Source organism: Cebidichthys violaceus, unplaced genomic scaffold (assembly GCF_023349555.1).
Source record: "Cebidichthys violaceus isolate CVI_PGR_0920_01 unplaced genomic scaffold, fCebVio1.0.p SCAF_19, whole genome shotgun sequence".
Classification (NCBI taxonomy): domain Eukaryota; kingdom Metazoa; phylum Chordata; class Actinopteri; order Perciformes; family Stichaeidae; genus Cebidichthys; species Cebidichthys violaceus.
In genome coordinates, this window is record NW_027176361.1 from 3,277,169 (window position 1) to 3,291,759 (window position 14,591).

Here is a 14,591-nt window from a genome sequence, read left to right on the forward strand (position 1 = left end):
TGACAACGTAATGTTCTTAGATGATGCATGTCTCTAGATTTTCTCGGAATACAAACGACTAACATGTGTTCAGCAGTTTCAGTCCTCTCATGAACGATGACGTGAATCCGGCAGTCATCGCTCCACTTCTGTCGCTGTAGCAGGGCCTTGGCAGGCCGGAGGAGGAACCGATGGGTGCCGTTTGGGGAGCGAGGAGTCGTATTTTGGGGCCACAGATGGTGGCACAGTGGAGAGAGAGGTCAGTGGAAAATACAAAAAAAAACCACCACATAATGGTGAGAAAATATCTGCTGCCCAAAGTGTATCAGTCAGAAAAAAAGCACTCACAAAAACACCAGTTTCAGGCGATGGAGTCCTACATCCTTCTTTTCCTGCCGGTGTCTAATTTTAGCCTGGAGTCTAAGTTTGGAATCAAAGACTTCAGATGAGCTCTAGATGCACTTTGATTTGTCTGACGTTGTAAGAGATTCAACCAATTTCCCCGAGATGACTCGCACGTATTCAAGTCCGGATGCTTGAATTTTTAAATGCCATCACAAACATGAAGCCGGTTAATTGCAGTAGCAGTGACATGAGTCACTGTTGGCTAAATAATTTCAATCTCACAGACTGGATCCGGTGTTTGAGAGACGGTGAATAATTATACGACGTCAGTGACTAAATGACACTACATTACTGCAGACCCTTGAGCAAAGTACACAAGTTCTTAAATATATTTTAACATTTATCAACCCTTTTGTTTGTCAAATCGCCAGTACACTCCCGTACATAATAATGTTATTTCCCCTTTAAGAGATATTCAAAAAATCCACCTTTGGACTCTTTAGCAGTACTCTTTACCAAGTTTTAAATAGATGCTTACCTTTTGTTGAAGTGACTCCTGCAGATACAAGAGGCTATGACCTGTCAAAGATGGCTGTGCGGAGGACAATTGCGTTTAAAAAGCGGCATTCATGCAGTCAGTGGATCCACCTGCTGAAGTGACCCTCTGCCAAGACCTGTATACCTACCCTCAAGTAGTGCAAGTAGGTCCAGGACGAGATGGTGGAGAACATGTTAGCTTAAAGCATTATCTCGATTTGCCGTTTCCAGAAGTGAAAGCTTGAGCCACAGAAGATGGCCGACATTTGCTGCATGTGAGCACACTCCCACCTTTATGTGGGGAAACTGAAGATCACAGGGAGGTATGTCGTACAGAAAGATGGACCTAGATCTGAGTAGATCTTTTAAAAGATGAGTTAACTCTTGATGACAGAGCGACGTGTCATCTGCATAATGTTGATTGTAGTAGTTATAACTCGGCTTAATAGAAGCACGTAAAGTAAAGGCTAAATAAAAGAGGCCCAAACATTGAGCCATGGGGAACTCCTCATCATGCTACTTAACTTGGATTAGCGATTAACGTGTATTAGTTGCCGAATTGCGGCAACATAGTGTGCGACCAGACTGGCAAGAAAATTTGGGACAACTGGGATACCTCCAATTTAAAAGATTTAAATGGCATCTAGCTGCAGCGACAGCATACGACCAGGAATTGCTCAAGTGATAATACTAATGTAATGATACTTGTATCAATCTAACCTAGTAAAAGTAATTTTTTGTTGCAATATTATTATTCTGATGGGTTCCGAGCAGGAGTAACATTAACTATATTTTAATCAGAATCCTCTTCTTGAACAGCATACTTTTAAAAAATGTTTTAAAATGTTTGTCATCATCCGTTTGACAGAAAACGGTTTTGTACTCTTTATTTTTTTTTTTTGCAAACACAGGACACTTTAGTCCAGCAGACCGCTGTTTGTGTCCCACGGAAAACTAAACATTAAAATTTTGTCACGTGACTTGTTTGTCACTCGCTAGTCACCTGAGTCAACCACGCTCTTTTCCTAAACCTAACGAAGTGTTTTTGTTTCCTAAACCTGTTTCTATGAAGGTGGAAGTTTGCTTTGTCATGTCAGCTATTCATTTTACAAAGAGAGGGCTCAGCACAGAGCTGCTTATCGCAGATATTCGCCGAGGCTTGATGGCCTCGAAACACAAGGTAAATTAAGTAATGGTACCAGACACGGTTGACTAATTGCAGAAGGTCCATTGCCAAACGGCTGACAAAAATAATAATACAGCTTTTAAAGAAGCTTGTTGGAGGTAGCAGGTGGATGGCTAAAGATGCTTGTGTTTTCTAAAACTTCTTTCACAAAATAAAGGTTGGATTTTCTATTAAATCAGACTTATCTCCCGGCTCAAGTCTCTCAATGGGTTGCTGAGGCATTCTGGGAAATGTATGGTCCCATGCGCAGCATTTAAAATAATAATAAGCGTTGCCAGATCAAAGCTGTGTCGTTAACGTCTGTTGGCAGCACTCGAGGATCGAGGATGGATGACATAATCTTTTTTTCTTGTTTCATTTAAATGCTCATTAAAATGTAAGAACATAGTGAAGAGGACACAACAGATGCAGGAATAGCAGCACCTTCTGTGCTCTGTTTTATTCATTTATTTTGCACATGCACGGACACGGAGGTGATTTGCAGCATTCTTGCAGCAGATGGTGGAGAGAGCCTTCTGACTCACAGAGAGGGAGACGAACAGGAGGGGGGGGGGGGGGGGTGAGGTAGAGGAAGATAGAGACAGTAGGGTTTGGGGGGGGCGTTGGCTTTTTGTTGCTCGTTTTTATAAAACTGCTGTGATGATGTAAAAAAGGTGTGTGTGTGTGTGTGTGTGTGTGTGTGTGTGTGTGTGTGTGTGTGGGGGCGGGCGGATGCTGCGTCTCCATGTTGTCTTTGCGGTACACACCTCTGGCCACATGGTGGAGCTCCTCCCCCTTCCGTGTGGACACACACACACACACACACACACACATGCAGTCTGGTGCTCACGCTTCTCATTGACACACACACACACACACACACACACACACATGCAGTCTGGTGCTCACGCTTCTCATTGACACACACACACGCAGGTTTGATTGATTAAAGGTTAAATTCTCTCACACACACACACCTGCGTCACAGATTTGGAGGAGCGAAATCTCCTGCTGCATTGTTGATTATTTATTAAGTAGCTCCACCCTCACACACACACACACACACACACACACACACACATACCTGCACATAAAACGTGTGTGTGTGTGTGTGTGTGTGTGTGTGTGTGTGTGTTTTCAGGCTACATATCAACACACTATCCATCCTCCCTCAGCCATTTTTGCACCTTTCCTTTCCTTCGCTCCCTCTGGGCTTCATCGTTTCTCCTTGATGTGAATGTCACATGGATGTGTCTCCCTCTTCTTCTCCTTCTTCTTCTTCTTCTTCTTCTTCTTCTTCTCCTTCTCTCTCTCTCTTTCCCTCTTCTCACTCAGCATCTCTCCATGTTTTTTTTCTGCCGTTATGCAAGCAGGAGAGCGGTTTAATAATTCAGCGGCGTCTTTTTTTGTACTCGCAGGCTTCCCTTAACACCACAGCGACCTGCGATATTGACTCACACACACTCTCCCGTAATAACACCCACAATGTCACGCAAACCCTCCCACACACACACACACACACACACACACACACACACTGACGTCACTCCTTTCACTCCATCCCAGAAAAAAGAAACCACAACTTCTTGTTGTTCTCAGTTTATTTGGCAAATTATTCTTCACTTTTTTTTTTTTTTTGCAGTCTTTTTTTTTTTTGTTGTCGTCCTTTCTCTTCGCATTTATGTACAATTATTAAAAATAAATCTTTCTCTTCAAGGTTTTACATTCGACATTTACAAGTGCAATGTGTAACATGTCCATCTTATAAAGTGCATTTTGTACTTTTCAATCGTAACCGACTGTTTCGCCACACGGACTCGAGAGGAGAAATTAAAAGTAGAAATAATAAGAATAAAAATAAAAACATGATTCAAGGACACCGTATCAGGTCTGTGACATCACAGCATCGTTACCCAATAACCGCCTCACCTTGAGGACCCGGCGATGCTCATTCACATGTGCTGCTTCCTCATCCAGACCAACAACATCGATGCATAAAACAATGTTTGTTTGTTTGTTTGTTTCTATGAAGGCCATACTCGGTCCAATAGAAAATTAGCTCTGTAATGGTTTTTTTTTCTTCTTCTGATTGACAATCTCTGCTTGCCTGAAGTGTTGCCAGGTTGTAGGTCACAGAGGGAGAACGTTAGCCTAGCGTAGCCTAGCCTAGCCTAGTGACGGTGGAGTGTGCTGCACTCACCCACCGGTCCCTGCTTTTTAAGAAATAATAAACCCTTTGTGTTAATGCTTGTGCTCCGGAGAGACGGATAAAAAAAGAGAGAGAGAGAGAGAGAGAGAGAGAGAGAGAGAGACTCTGAGCAGAGGTGTAAAAATAGAAGATGAACGAGCAAAGAAGATGAGGCGGGAAGGGAAGGAAGGAAGGAGCTCTACAGGGAGAGAGGAAAGAGGACGAAGGGTTCGATTTCTACTTTCTTTACTACCTCCCTCCCCTCCTTCTCTCCTTCTCTTTCCTGCTGTTCTTTTTTTTGCGCTTTTGCCTTTTATCTGCTTTCAGGGTAACTATTTATAGACGAGAGCCCGACCGACTCGCTTCCTGCGGGCCCGAGGATAGCAAAGAGAGGGAGGGAGGGAGGGAGGTGAAGAGAGTGGCAGAAGATGGACGGAGGGAATGGTGTTAAAAAGAACCTTGATGGAAAAGTGGGAAAAATGAAGGGATGCGCTTGAGACGATTGGGGGAACGGGAACAAAAACAAGAGGGAGGACGAGTGGGAGGCAGAAACGATGGGGGAGGGATGCTTGTGAGAGGAGGAGGAGGAAGAAGAAGAAGATGAGGAGGAGGAGGAGGAGGAATGTCTTTGAAACGACCTGCTCTCTGAGACACGACTCAGACAAAGTGACGTCACTGGAATCCTGACTGACGTACAACACCGTCTCTGTCTCTGTCTCTCTCTCTCTCTGTCTGTCTCTCTCTCTGTCTATGTCTCTCTCTCTCTCTCTCTCTCTGGCTCTCTCTCTGTCTCTGTCTCTCTCTCTGTCTATGTATCTCTCTCTCTCTCTCTCTCTGGCTCTCTCTCTGTCTCTCTCTGGCTCTCTCTCTCTCTCTGTCTCTCTCTCTCTCTCTCTCTTTCTCTGTCTGTCTCTCTTTCTCTCTCTCTCTCTCTCTCTCTCTCTCTTTCTCTGTCTGTCTCTCTCTCTCTCTCTCTCTCTCTCTCTCTCTCTTTCTCTGTCTGTCTCTCTCTCTCTCTCTCTCTCTCTCTCTTACGTCACAGAAGAACAGATAGTTGTTATTGGTGATATTGGTCGGTTTTTTTTTAGTGATAAATAACATCAAATACTTCTACACAACTCTCTATCGGCTTAGAGTTTCTGTTTCTGAGCGTGTTGAGCTTCCTGTTGTTGTTGTTGTTGTTGTTGTTGTTGTTTACAGGTTTACTGACTCCACAGGGAGAGTCGCCCCCCTGATAAACGTGCGCGTACACAAAGATAAACAAAGAAATAAGACACTAGATAGTCGAAAAATATGGCACTTTTTCAGCGTATCCGACACACAACTTCCTTTTTTTTTTTCACCCCCACCAAAAAGAAACGTTTGACATTTGTTTATAGGAAGAACACAGAAGAAGAGGAAGAAACACACACACACGCTCACAATAAACTCATGCTCACAGCAGCGACCATGACTCGTAACTCATGCCCTGATGAACATTACAAAAATATACATTTCTGTACAGCATTTGCATAATAAAAATAACACACACACACACACGCGCACACACACTCACACTCACTTGGACAGTTATTTCTTTTTTTTCCCGTCTTTTAAATTGAATTATAGTCCTGTATAGCGGCTGACAAAACCATTCTGCGTGTGTGTTTACAGTGAGAGTTGGTTGAGTTATGGTTCATTACAATTGGCTATGATCCCGGGGGGGACAACACACACACACACACACACACACACACACACACACACACACACACACACACAGTGAGTGGTCGCTCCACTCCTGCCCCAGGAATGGTTGACTGAGCGGTGGCATATTCACAGATGAGTTGTTGTTAATTGTTAAAAACCATAGGTCGTAGGTGGACAGGCCAGATGGGACGGTGTTTGGATTCAAACACGTCAGTCAGCGCGCTCCGACAAACGGCTGAGTCGTGGGTTTTTACTTTGGGGCTCGTGATTCCCTCCAGACTTGGATCAAATAGTTTTTCACCCTGAAGAACAAATGCCAGACAGTTGACGTTTTTACTGCCAAAATAACCAGCAAAATGGCCCAAAACTGAGGTAAACTAGGTCTACGTTGACTTGGCTTCACGTGGGACATGAACAGCGGTGTCCTGGATGAAAGTCCTGTGTTTGTTGTGTTCGTCTCTTTCTGTAGTTCCTCTAATTGTGTCGTGGATGTTTTTAAAGTGGAGTTAGTTGAAAGCTCCGAGCGAGAAATAGAGGCGCTAACTAGAACCACATAGGGCTCTTTTCTTGGTTCCTGGTGGAACCTTCTGTGAAGGCGTTCAGGGAGTTCCACCTAGAACCCAACATAAAGGGTCATGCTTAGAACTTTCTGTTGAAAGGTTCCACTTTCTGGCACCCAGGGGTTTCTTCCAAGAACCCTTTAATATTCCAAGGGTGTTATCTAGAACCCCAAAGGACCAGGGCCGATGTGGTGCTGCACAACCCACAGGGAACCCCAGTTCTGTGGTGGGTTCCCTTTTAACACCCACACCATCAACGATCCTTGAAGAACTCTTTCTTACAAAAAGGGTTCTTTGGATGAGAACGGTTCCTAACCCTAAGTCTCACTAAGAACCCCAAAGAAGTAGACGCCGAGCGTCGGTATTAGACGACTTGGGAGTGAGAACATGTCGCCATTTCACACCTGAAAGTAATATTCATTAATTGGTTCGAGACGCTTGTTGCTAGCATGCTAGCGCTAGTCGCTAATAGGATGCAATACTCTGTCTCTCTGGCTTTCAACCGATTTATTTTGCCCCTTTAGTGAATCCACTTATTGCACTTATCCCTTTGAAAGACATATAATTGCGGGGAAATTTGGCCATTTTAAGAGTTTTAACTTGAGCCAGGACCGTTTCAGGAGTCAGAAAGTAAAACATTTCATTTCTGTTTGATCCAAGTCTGGTTCATGATCCTAATCGAGGCGGATTCATTTCTAATAGGGAGGTAAACACAGGGATGCTAGCTCGTATGCTAGCATTAGCCAAGCTAGTGCAGATTCTCCCTCCGAGCTGCTTTAGAGACCTAAAATGTAATCTGGGTCCCATCTAGCATCTCCAAACAGGGCTGACTCTCACATCGTTGTTCAAACAGGAGGACCGCTCACCGACAGGATCTGCATCAGATTCCAATTGTGAAATTTGGATTTGAATTATCTCTCCGGGAATCGTTTTGGTTTCACCAAAGCTTTGCCAGAAAGCTCCGTCCGTCCTCGTGCTTCAAAGCGTCGGAGTAACTGAACGTTATTTCACTTTAATAATTGATGCAAGTCGTCTTTTTTTTCTTTTTTCTTAGGCAGTTCCATCAATGCGGCGGTTGAGCAAACAGAGAGGGGCGAGAGAGGGAGGCGGCCGACTCGTTAAAACAGCCAAGACCTTCACATAAACATGTATTTATTTTACCTTTACGAGACATCTAACACACAAAATAAAGCTTATTCTAGAGAGAAATATAAGATCTTCTGCAACACGCCATCTATTAACGGAAACCTCATATTTAGGTTCGTCCCGCTTCCTGCTGAAAGGTATTTTGGAAAAAAAAAACCCTGTTCAGCCATATTCATATCAAGTACAGTACAATGTGCTTTAACAACGTTTACTTTGAGTTACTCTGCTCAGAGCCCACCGCCTCTCTCTCTCTCTCTCTCTCTCTCTCTCTCTCTCTCTGTCTCTCTCTCTCTCTCCATTGTGGCTTATTTTGTACACAGCAAAAACACGGTTGGACATTATTGCGAAGGATTTTTTTTTTTTTTGTTTGTTGTTTTTGTTCAAATAAGGCAAAAAAAAAACCTAATAAAAACAAAGAAGAAGACACGAGAGAAGGAAAGTCGTTGACAGAGTGGTAGTAGCTGCTCCGCTAACAAAACCAACAAAAAACCAACTGATTGTTTGCTGCTGCCAAGAAAAATCCACTTCTAGGTTTTTTTGATTTACACTCCAGAAAAACAAATAACACCTGCGTCTCCTGAGCGCCATTTTCCTTGTTTTTCCGTGTCCTTCGCTTGTCGACTGTCCTCGCGGTTTATTTGGTAGAAAGCTTAAATTCGGAAGTGACTCCCTTGTTGCAGAAACGTGTTCTTTTTTTCTTTTTTTTCTTGATTTGAGTGAGTTTTCTAGTTTTGAAAACGACAGCCTTCATATGAACTCTCTCTCTCTCTCTCTCTCTCTCCCAAAAGCCAGCACACCTCCCACACATGTATATTAGCAGCATGCGATAGCTTAGTCACGGTACCCCTCTCTCTCTCTCTCTCTCTCTCTCTCTCTCTCTCTCTCTCTCTCTCTCTCTCTCTCTCCCTCTCCTCAGATCATTTAAATGCAGATAGAGTGTCTGTAACAAATCCTCTGTACGTCCCTCCGCCACTGTTACCGAGATGTTATTAACATTAGCTCTGGATTTAACTCACACGATGCCCTTTTCAGTGGGAAATGACTTCACCCTGACTGTGTGTGTGTGTGTGTGTGTGTGTGTGTGTGTGTTTGTGTGTGTGTGACGTTCAGACGTGACCTGAGGTTCCGTTAAAAGAGCGTCTCGCCTGCCGTTTCTATTTCACGCCGCGTCACCTCGTCTCTCTCTCTCTCGCTTCTCATTAACCCCGCCGAAGCTTTCGGAGGAGGAGGGGGGGAGGTGTGTGTGTGTGTGTGTGTGTGTGTGTGTGTGTGTGTGTGTGTGCGTGTGTGTGCGTGTGTGTGGTGGATATCTAGCTACTGCTGACGGGCTGCAAGCAGGGAAGTGAAAATGGAAGCCGGAGGAATTGAGACCATCTGATGCTCATGTTTTACAGCATTATAATAGATTTTGTGTGTGTGTGTGTGTGTGTGTGTGTGTGTGTGTGTGTGTGTGTGTGTGTGTGTGTGTGTGTGGTTCATATAGGCTTTGGCCTTATTCCCTGAATACACGATTTATTCCTGACTTAGTATAAGCATGGAGAATGTTTTTCATGGCATTAGAGATTAGAGGGCTGCCCCCGTCTCAGTCGGCCACTCGACTAATCTGTGGTTCCGTTCTTCGTCGATCGAGCGTTCGTAGCTGTACCTAGAGTAATCCACGTAATCACGGACCAGGAAGTGGTGACACGGCAAAACAACTTTCACCCAGGAGGCCGCCGTTCACGTCGTATGTGAAACAGGAAGTTTAATTACTTAAATAACTTCCGTAGTTATTTAAACACAAATCACGACCTTTTCCTGAACCTAAATAGGTGGTTTTGTTTGCCTATACAGAACTAAGTTGTTTCCTGTTAAGACGGAAGTTTATTTTGAAAAGACTCCAAGTACAACTTAGATAGAAGGTAGCCAACCAAGGTCTAGAAGAAAGATGCTCTGTTGAATAAAGGACGGGCTCATGGACCTCGAGTTAATTACGGAGCATCTGAGCCCGATTTGAAGTCGTCTTCTTTAGCTTTTTTACTTCATTTTCAGCGGTTTTCATCTTGATTTTAACTGTTTTTAAATAAGCTAATGCAGATTTAAGAGCCACGGACGTGTAAAATGAAGCCTCGCCATTTTAATTCCACACATTTCTTTTCTTTTTTTGAGTCTTGCTTGACGCTAGCAACCCTTTGAAAAGACGAAAACTGTAAGTGATTTAAAAAAAAAAAAAAAAAAAAAAAGTGCAGCTTTTCAAAACAAAAGCTGCTCTCTTCTAGGTCGCACTGATGAACTCGCTTTACTGGCCAAATTAGACGTACGTAACGATCTCGTTTCTGTTTGTGTCTTCCGGACTGAAAAGGACTTCATTCATTATTCAATGAAAAGCTGGAATGTCCCTTTAAAGCACGTTCCCCATCAAGATAGTGGAGAGAACAGCGTAGCCTACTTCCCCCCCCCCCCCACCCCCCAGCAGCAGAGAGCATTCCCAGGGTAGCTCTGCAGTGGCGCTGTCCTTGGTGCTGAATTCATCTCTCTCTCTCTCTCTCTCTCTCTCTCTCTCTCTCTCTCTCTCTCTCTCTCTCTCTCTCTCTCTCTCTTTGCCGGAAATCCCTCTCTAGGTATTTTTTTGAGCTGGCGGTGGCTTATCTGCACATTTTAGGAGCCGCGGTAGATTCAGAGTTGAGTGTTTTTTTTGGGGGGGGAGGAGTCGTTGTGGGAGAACGAGCTAGCGACGCTAACGACCGATTAGCAACCAACCCAATTTTCAAATCTCAGCACACGAGGGTTAATTATCATCTTCGTCTATAAACTCACAAAGGGGGAGGGGGAGGGGAGGGAGGGGGGGGCGTCACCGTCGGAATTTAGTTTCAAAAGGAGGAAGTGGTCTCGTTCCCGTCGGGAGAACAAAGATGGCTCGTTGAGGAACGCTGAAGGTCGTTGGTTGTGTATATTTAGCTCGTCGTATTTTTATCCACATCAAGTGAAAACACATCCAGCGTTTTAAAACACTGCTTGTTGTTTTTTTTTCCCCACCTTCGTTCTGATTGCATAACCATGCGGCGCTGCCCAAAAAAAAAAAAAAAAAAGCTAATGTCCTACGGACGTTTTTCCTCCGAATCCCGTCCGTCACATGTATGCTACTCTTGAGGCCTTCGCTTCCTCGCTCACTCGCTTCCTCGTCACCCCCCGAAAAAAGGAGGTCAGTCTCCCACCGTGATCAGGTTTTTGCAGTTGGTTTCACGCCACCGCCTTCCACCCTTTTCTCCAAAGACCTTCATTAGCTCTATCTTTATTTCTTTTTTTTGTCTTCTCTTCTTCCCGTGGCTCGGCCGTGCGTCCGCCACCAGCCCTGATGCGACGAGTGGAGGAAAATCTCTTCCCTCCGCCACGACTCTTTCACCTTTCACCTCCCACACCCCACCCCTCCCTCGTTCCTTCCCTCCTACAACCCCTCGACTCGGCGTCGAGACAGAAACCGGCCTTCGGAACCGACCTTTTTCCCTGCTACACGTCGCTGGAGGTCCTGGGTCTGAGGGAGAGGTTGGACGGGACGCAACCGCAGCACGCCAACCACAGCGACTTCTGGATGTCCGGGTTTCGGAACGCATAGATGATGGGGTTGATCACGGAGCAGCAGGTGGCCGGGAGCACGGTGGCGTAGGTGTATATCGCGGGGTAGCTGGAGTCGGCCACGATGGAGTACATGGCGAACGGCAGCCAGCACGCCCCGAAGGCACACAGGATGGCCGACAGCGTGGAGACGCCTTTGGTGGTGGACATGGCGACGAACTGGTGCTGCACGGCGATCTGCTGCGCGTGGCGGAAGGCGATCTTGCAGATCTGCAGGTAGAGCTGCATCATCAGGGCGAAGACGAGCAGGAAGGTGACGGCGAGCGCCACGGCGTTGACTTTGGTGACGGGCCGGCAGACGCTGCACGCGGACTCGTCGCGCAGGCAGTTCCAGCCGAGCGCCGGCAGCAGGCCGAGCGCCAGGCACGACGCCCAGATGAGGACCACCATCACGTAGGTGAAGGTGACCGTCCGCTCGGTGTGGTAGGTCAGGGCGTTGTACAGCGACAGGTAGCGGTCCACCGTGATGGCCAGGATGTTGAGGACGGACGCCGAGAAGGCGGAGATGAGCAGCGCGACCGACAGCAGCGTCACGTACTCCACCGAGCCGTCGACCAGGTAGGTGAAGACAAAGTTCAGGATGAGGCCCAGGCCGGCCAGGAGGTCCGCCGCCGCCAGCGAGCCGATCAGGACGAACATCGGCGCGCGGAGCGTCGGCGTGTAGAACAGCACGGCGATCACCAGCGCGTTCTCGCAGGAGATGAGCGTGCCCGTCACGCAGAGCGCCACGTCCCACGGGTTCACCTCCTGGACGGCGACCGCGGTGGTCGCCGGCTGGAGGTCGGGCGTGAGGGTTCGCACGACGGGCTCGGAGGAGGAGTTGGAGGGGTCCTCGCCGAGGCTCCAGGAGGTGGAGGAGTCGAAGGGGTCGAGGGGGGAGGAGTAGTTGAGGCCGCTGCCGCCGCCGCTACTCATGGCTGCTACTGCCGCCAGGGAGAGAATCATAGCTGGAGGAAGGAGAGAGGAAGGAGGAAGACGAGGGAGGTAGATGAATAGGGAAGTCAGGGAGGAGCAAGTTCAGAGGTGAGAGGAGGTTTGTGACGGACGGAGGGAAGAAATGAGAGAGAGAGAAATTTAAAAAAGGATGGAAAGAGCGAGAGAGGAGGGGAGGAAAATTGAGGTGGAAACGGAGGAAGAGGAGAGGAAAGGAAGGAGGAAGTTGCAGCCGAGGTGAGATAAGGAAGGTTGTGCAAAGAAAAGATGGTGAGGAAGAGGATAGCGCGAGTAAAGGGGGGAGGAAGCGAAACAGGACGAGAGTCGAGGACAAAACAAAGGAAGGAAGAGAAGGAGACGAAGGGTGTTAACACAGAAACCCCCCTTGTTTTTGGATAAAAGAGGCAAAAGAGACATTCTTCATCATTCTTCATCCTCATTCATTCATTCATTCATGAAAACAACTCCGCTCTCGAACCCAGGGGCAGACACGTCACCAGCAGCTCCCACGCACCACGCGGACAGGTAATTAGCAGCAGCACAATAGCATGTGTGGACACGCGCACAATGAAGGAGGGTGGAAGGGGGGGGGGGGAGAAGTAATTCAGAAATGACAGTAATAATCCCTCCCATTTCGGTTCCGAAGCAACGTGACGGACCGAGATGCCTTCACACACACACACACACACACACACACACACACACACACACACACACACACACACACACACACACACACACACACACACAAAATAAACAACGCAATTAAATTACAAAAAATACAGAAGCTGTAAAGGCGCCGCCTCCTCACCTAAAAGATGCCGGAGGCTGAAGATGTTCGATCTGCTCTCAGTCCAAACCATCATCAACACATTCTATTTATAGAGCATCTCTAAAAATGGTGCATGACGTCCTGGGGCACGGCGCGGCGGTGTATAGCAGCCGTCCTATTCACCGGTGGCGTGTTATATGAGCGCGTGCCCAAGACGCGCGTGCGTTTGCAACCCAGAGCCCCCCCCCCCCCCCCCCCGTTAATTCGGGTTTCTGATCCACATATGCTGCTGCTGCACGCAGACACAAAAAAAGAAGAAGAAAAAAAATCCAGGCACGAGGCTAATTTTAGCTCAGCCAGCGGAGCTGCCAGCGCGCGCGCTCGCGCCAAAAAGCTCCATTCACAAAAAAAAAATGTATCCCCCACTCTCTCCCACCTCCCACCTCAACCTCCACACACACACACACACACACACACACACACACACACACACACACCCTTCCTTCACCCCCCGCCCCCTTTTATTTTTCATCTCTTTCTTTCACGCACACGCGCACACACGCGCGCGCGCACACACACACACACACACACACACACACACACACACACACACGCCGTCAATGACTGCAAACGGCCGTGGAAGGTCACCACCAGCACCATCGTCACCACCAAAAGCCCCGCAGCTGGGAGAGAGGGGGGAGGGGGGAGGGGGGGGCTCACATCCCTGCGGTAACGGGAGCTCGTGCAGCCCCGGAGTGTCCACTTATTTCATTTTTTTTTTTTTTTTTTTTTTTCAAGCAGCGACCCTGTCACGAGCCCTCAGACTTTCAGCGCGTGTCTTTTTTAGCGACAGAGAAGAACAATAAATACCTGGATCGGTTTCATTCAGCTGCAGCAGTGCAGTCCCTGAGCCAGCGCGAGAGAGTGGGGGGGATGGAGGGATGAGAGGGATGAGAGGGATGGGAGACCACGCCACAGAGATAAAAAAAGAGAGAAAATTACCAGCTCCTTGTCTTCTTCTTCCTCTCTCTCGTCCTCTATCCTCCACTTTAAATGTGTATATGTATTTTAAAACGTCTTCTTCTTCTTCTTCCTCTTCTTCTTCTTCTTCTTTTAGGGTTTCCCCCCCTCTCGTTCTCCCCGCGCGCTATATCCCTCGGTTGGCATGGTTATTAGCCTTCTGTCGGCAGCTCTCCGTGCTCGCGCTGCACATCCTCGGCCCCTCATTGGCCGCGCGTGTCATTCTCCTCGTCTGACGTAAGAAGTCTCCGCTCCTCCAGTCACCGTCATCGTGGTCGGTGTGTGAATCACGGAGAGAGGGAGAATTAATTCATGAATACAGGAAACGTACGTGTTTTATTTCATGTATATTTATATGTCATTTTTATTTTGTATTTTCTTTTTAATTGTATTTAATTCAAATTGTTTTTATGTATTTGTTATGAGTCTACTGAGGTGAGATGTGAGTGTATACGCGGGGGTGTCTTCATCCCACCTCGCACGCACAAGGTCGGAGGACTTGACGTTGCATCAAACTAAATGACACGCAGCTCGTGACAGACTTTTTCGTGAAGCTGACCCCTCCTCTTTCGACCCCCCCCCCCCCCCCAAAAAAAAACCCAGCCGTAAAGCATAATGCCTCAAAATGTCTGCAAGTGCGCTGTG

General features: G+C 47.0%; 1 protein-coding gene across 2 annotated transcripts; it reads right to left on the minus strand.

The window, feature by feature from the left end:
• Positions 1–10,081: 10,081 nt before the first annotated feature.
• gpr185b (G protein-coupled receptor 185 b) lies at positions 10,082–14,321 on the minus strand. 2 transcript variants are annotated; one of them, XM_068713252.1, is made up of 2 exons: positions 13,929–14,321; positions 10,082–12,168 (listed from the first exon to the last, which is right to left on the minus strand). In XM_068713252.1, exon 2 carries the CDS (start codon positions 12,164–12,166, stop codon positions 11,096–11,098), a length of 1,071 nt encoding a protein of 356 aa, XP_068569353.1. In that variant the 5' UTR covers positions 12,167–12,168; positions 13,929–14,321; the 3' UTR covers positions 10,082–11,095. The 2 variants fall into 2 exon arrangements, with proteins under 2 accessions (XP_068569353.1, XP_068569352.1); XM_068713251.1 differs by lacking the exon at positions 13,929–14,321 and adding an exon at positions 12,966–13,095.
• Positions 14,322–14,591: the final 270 nt, after the last annotated feature.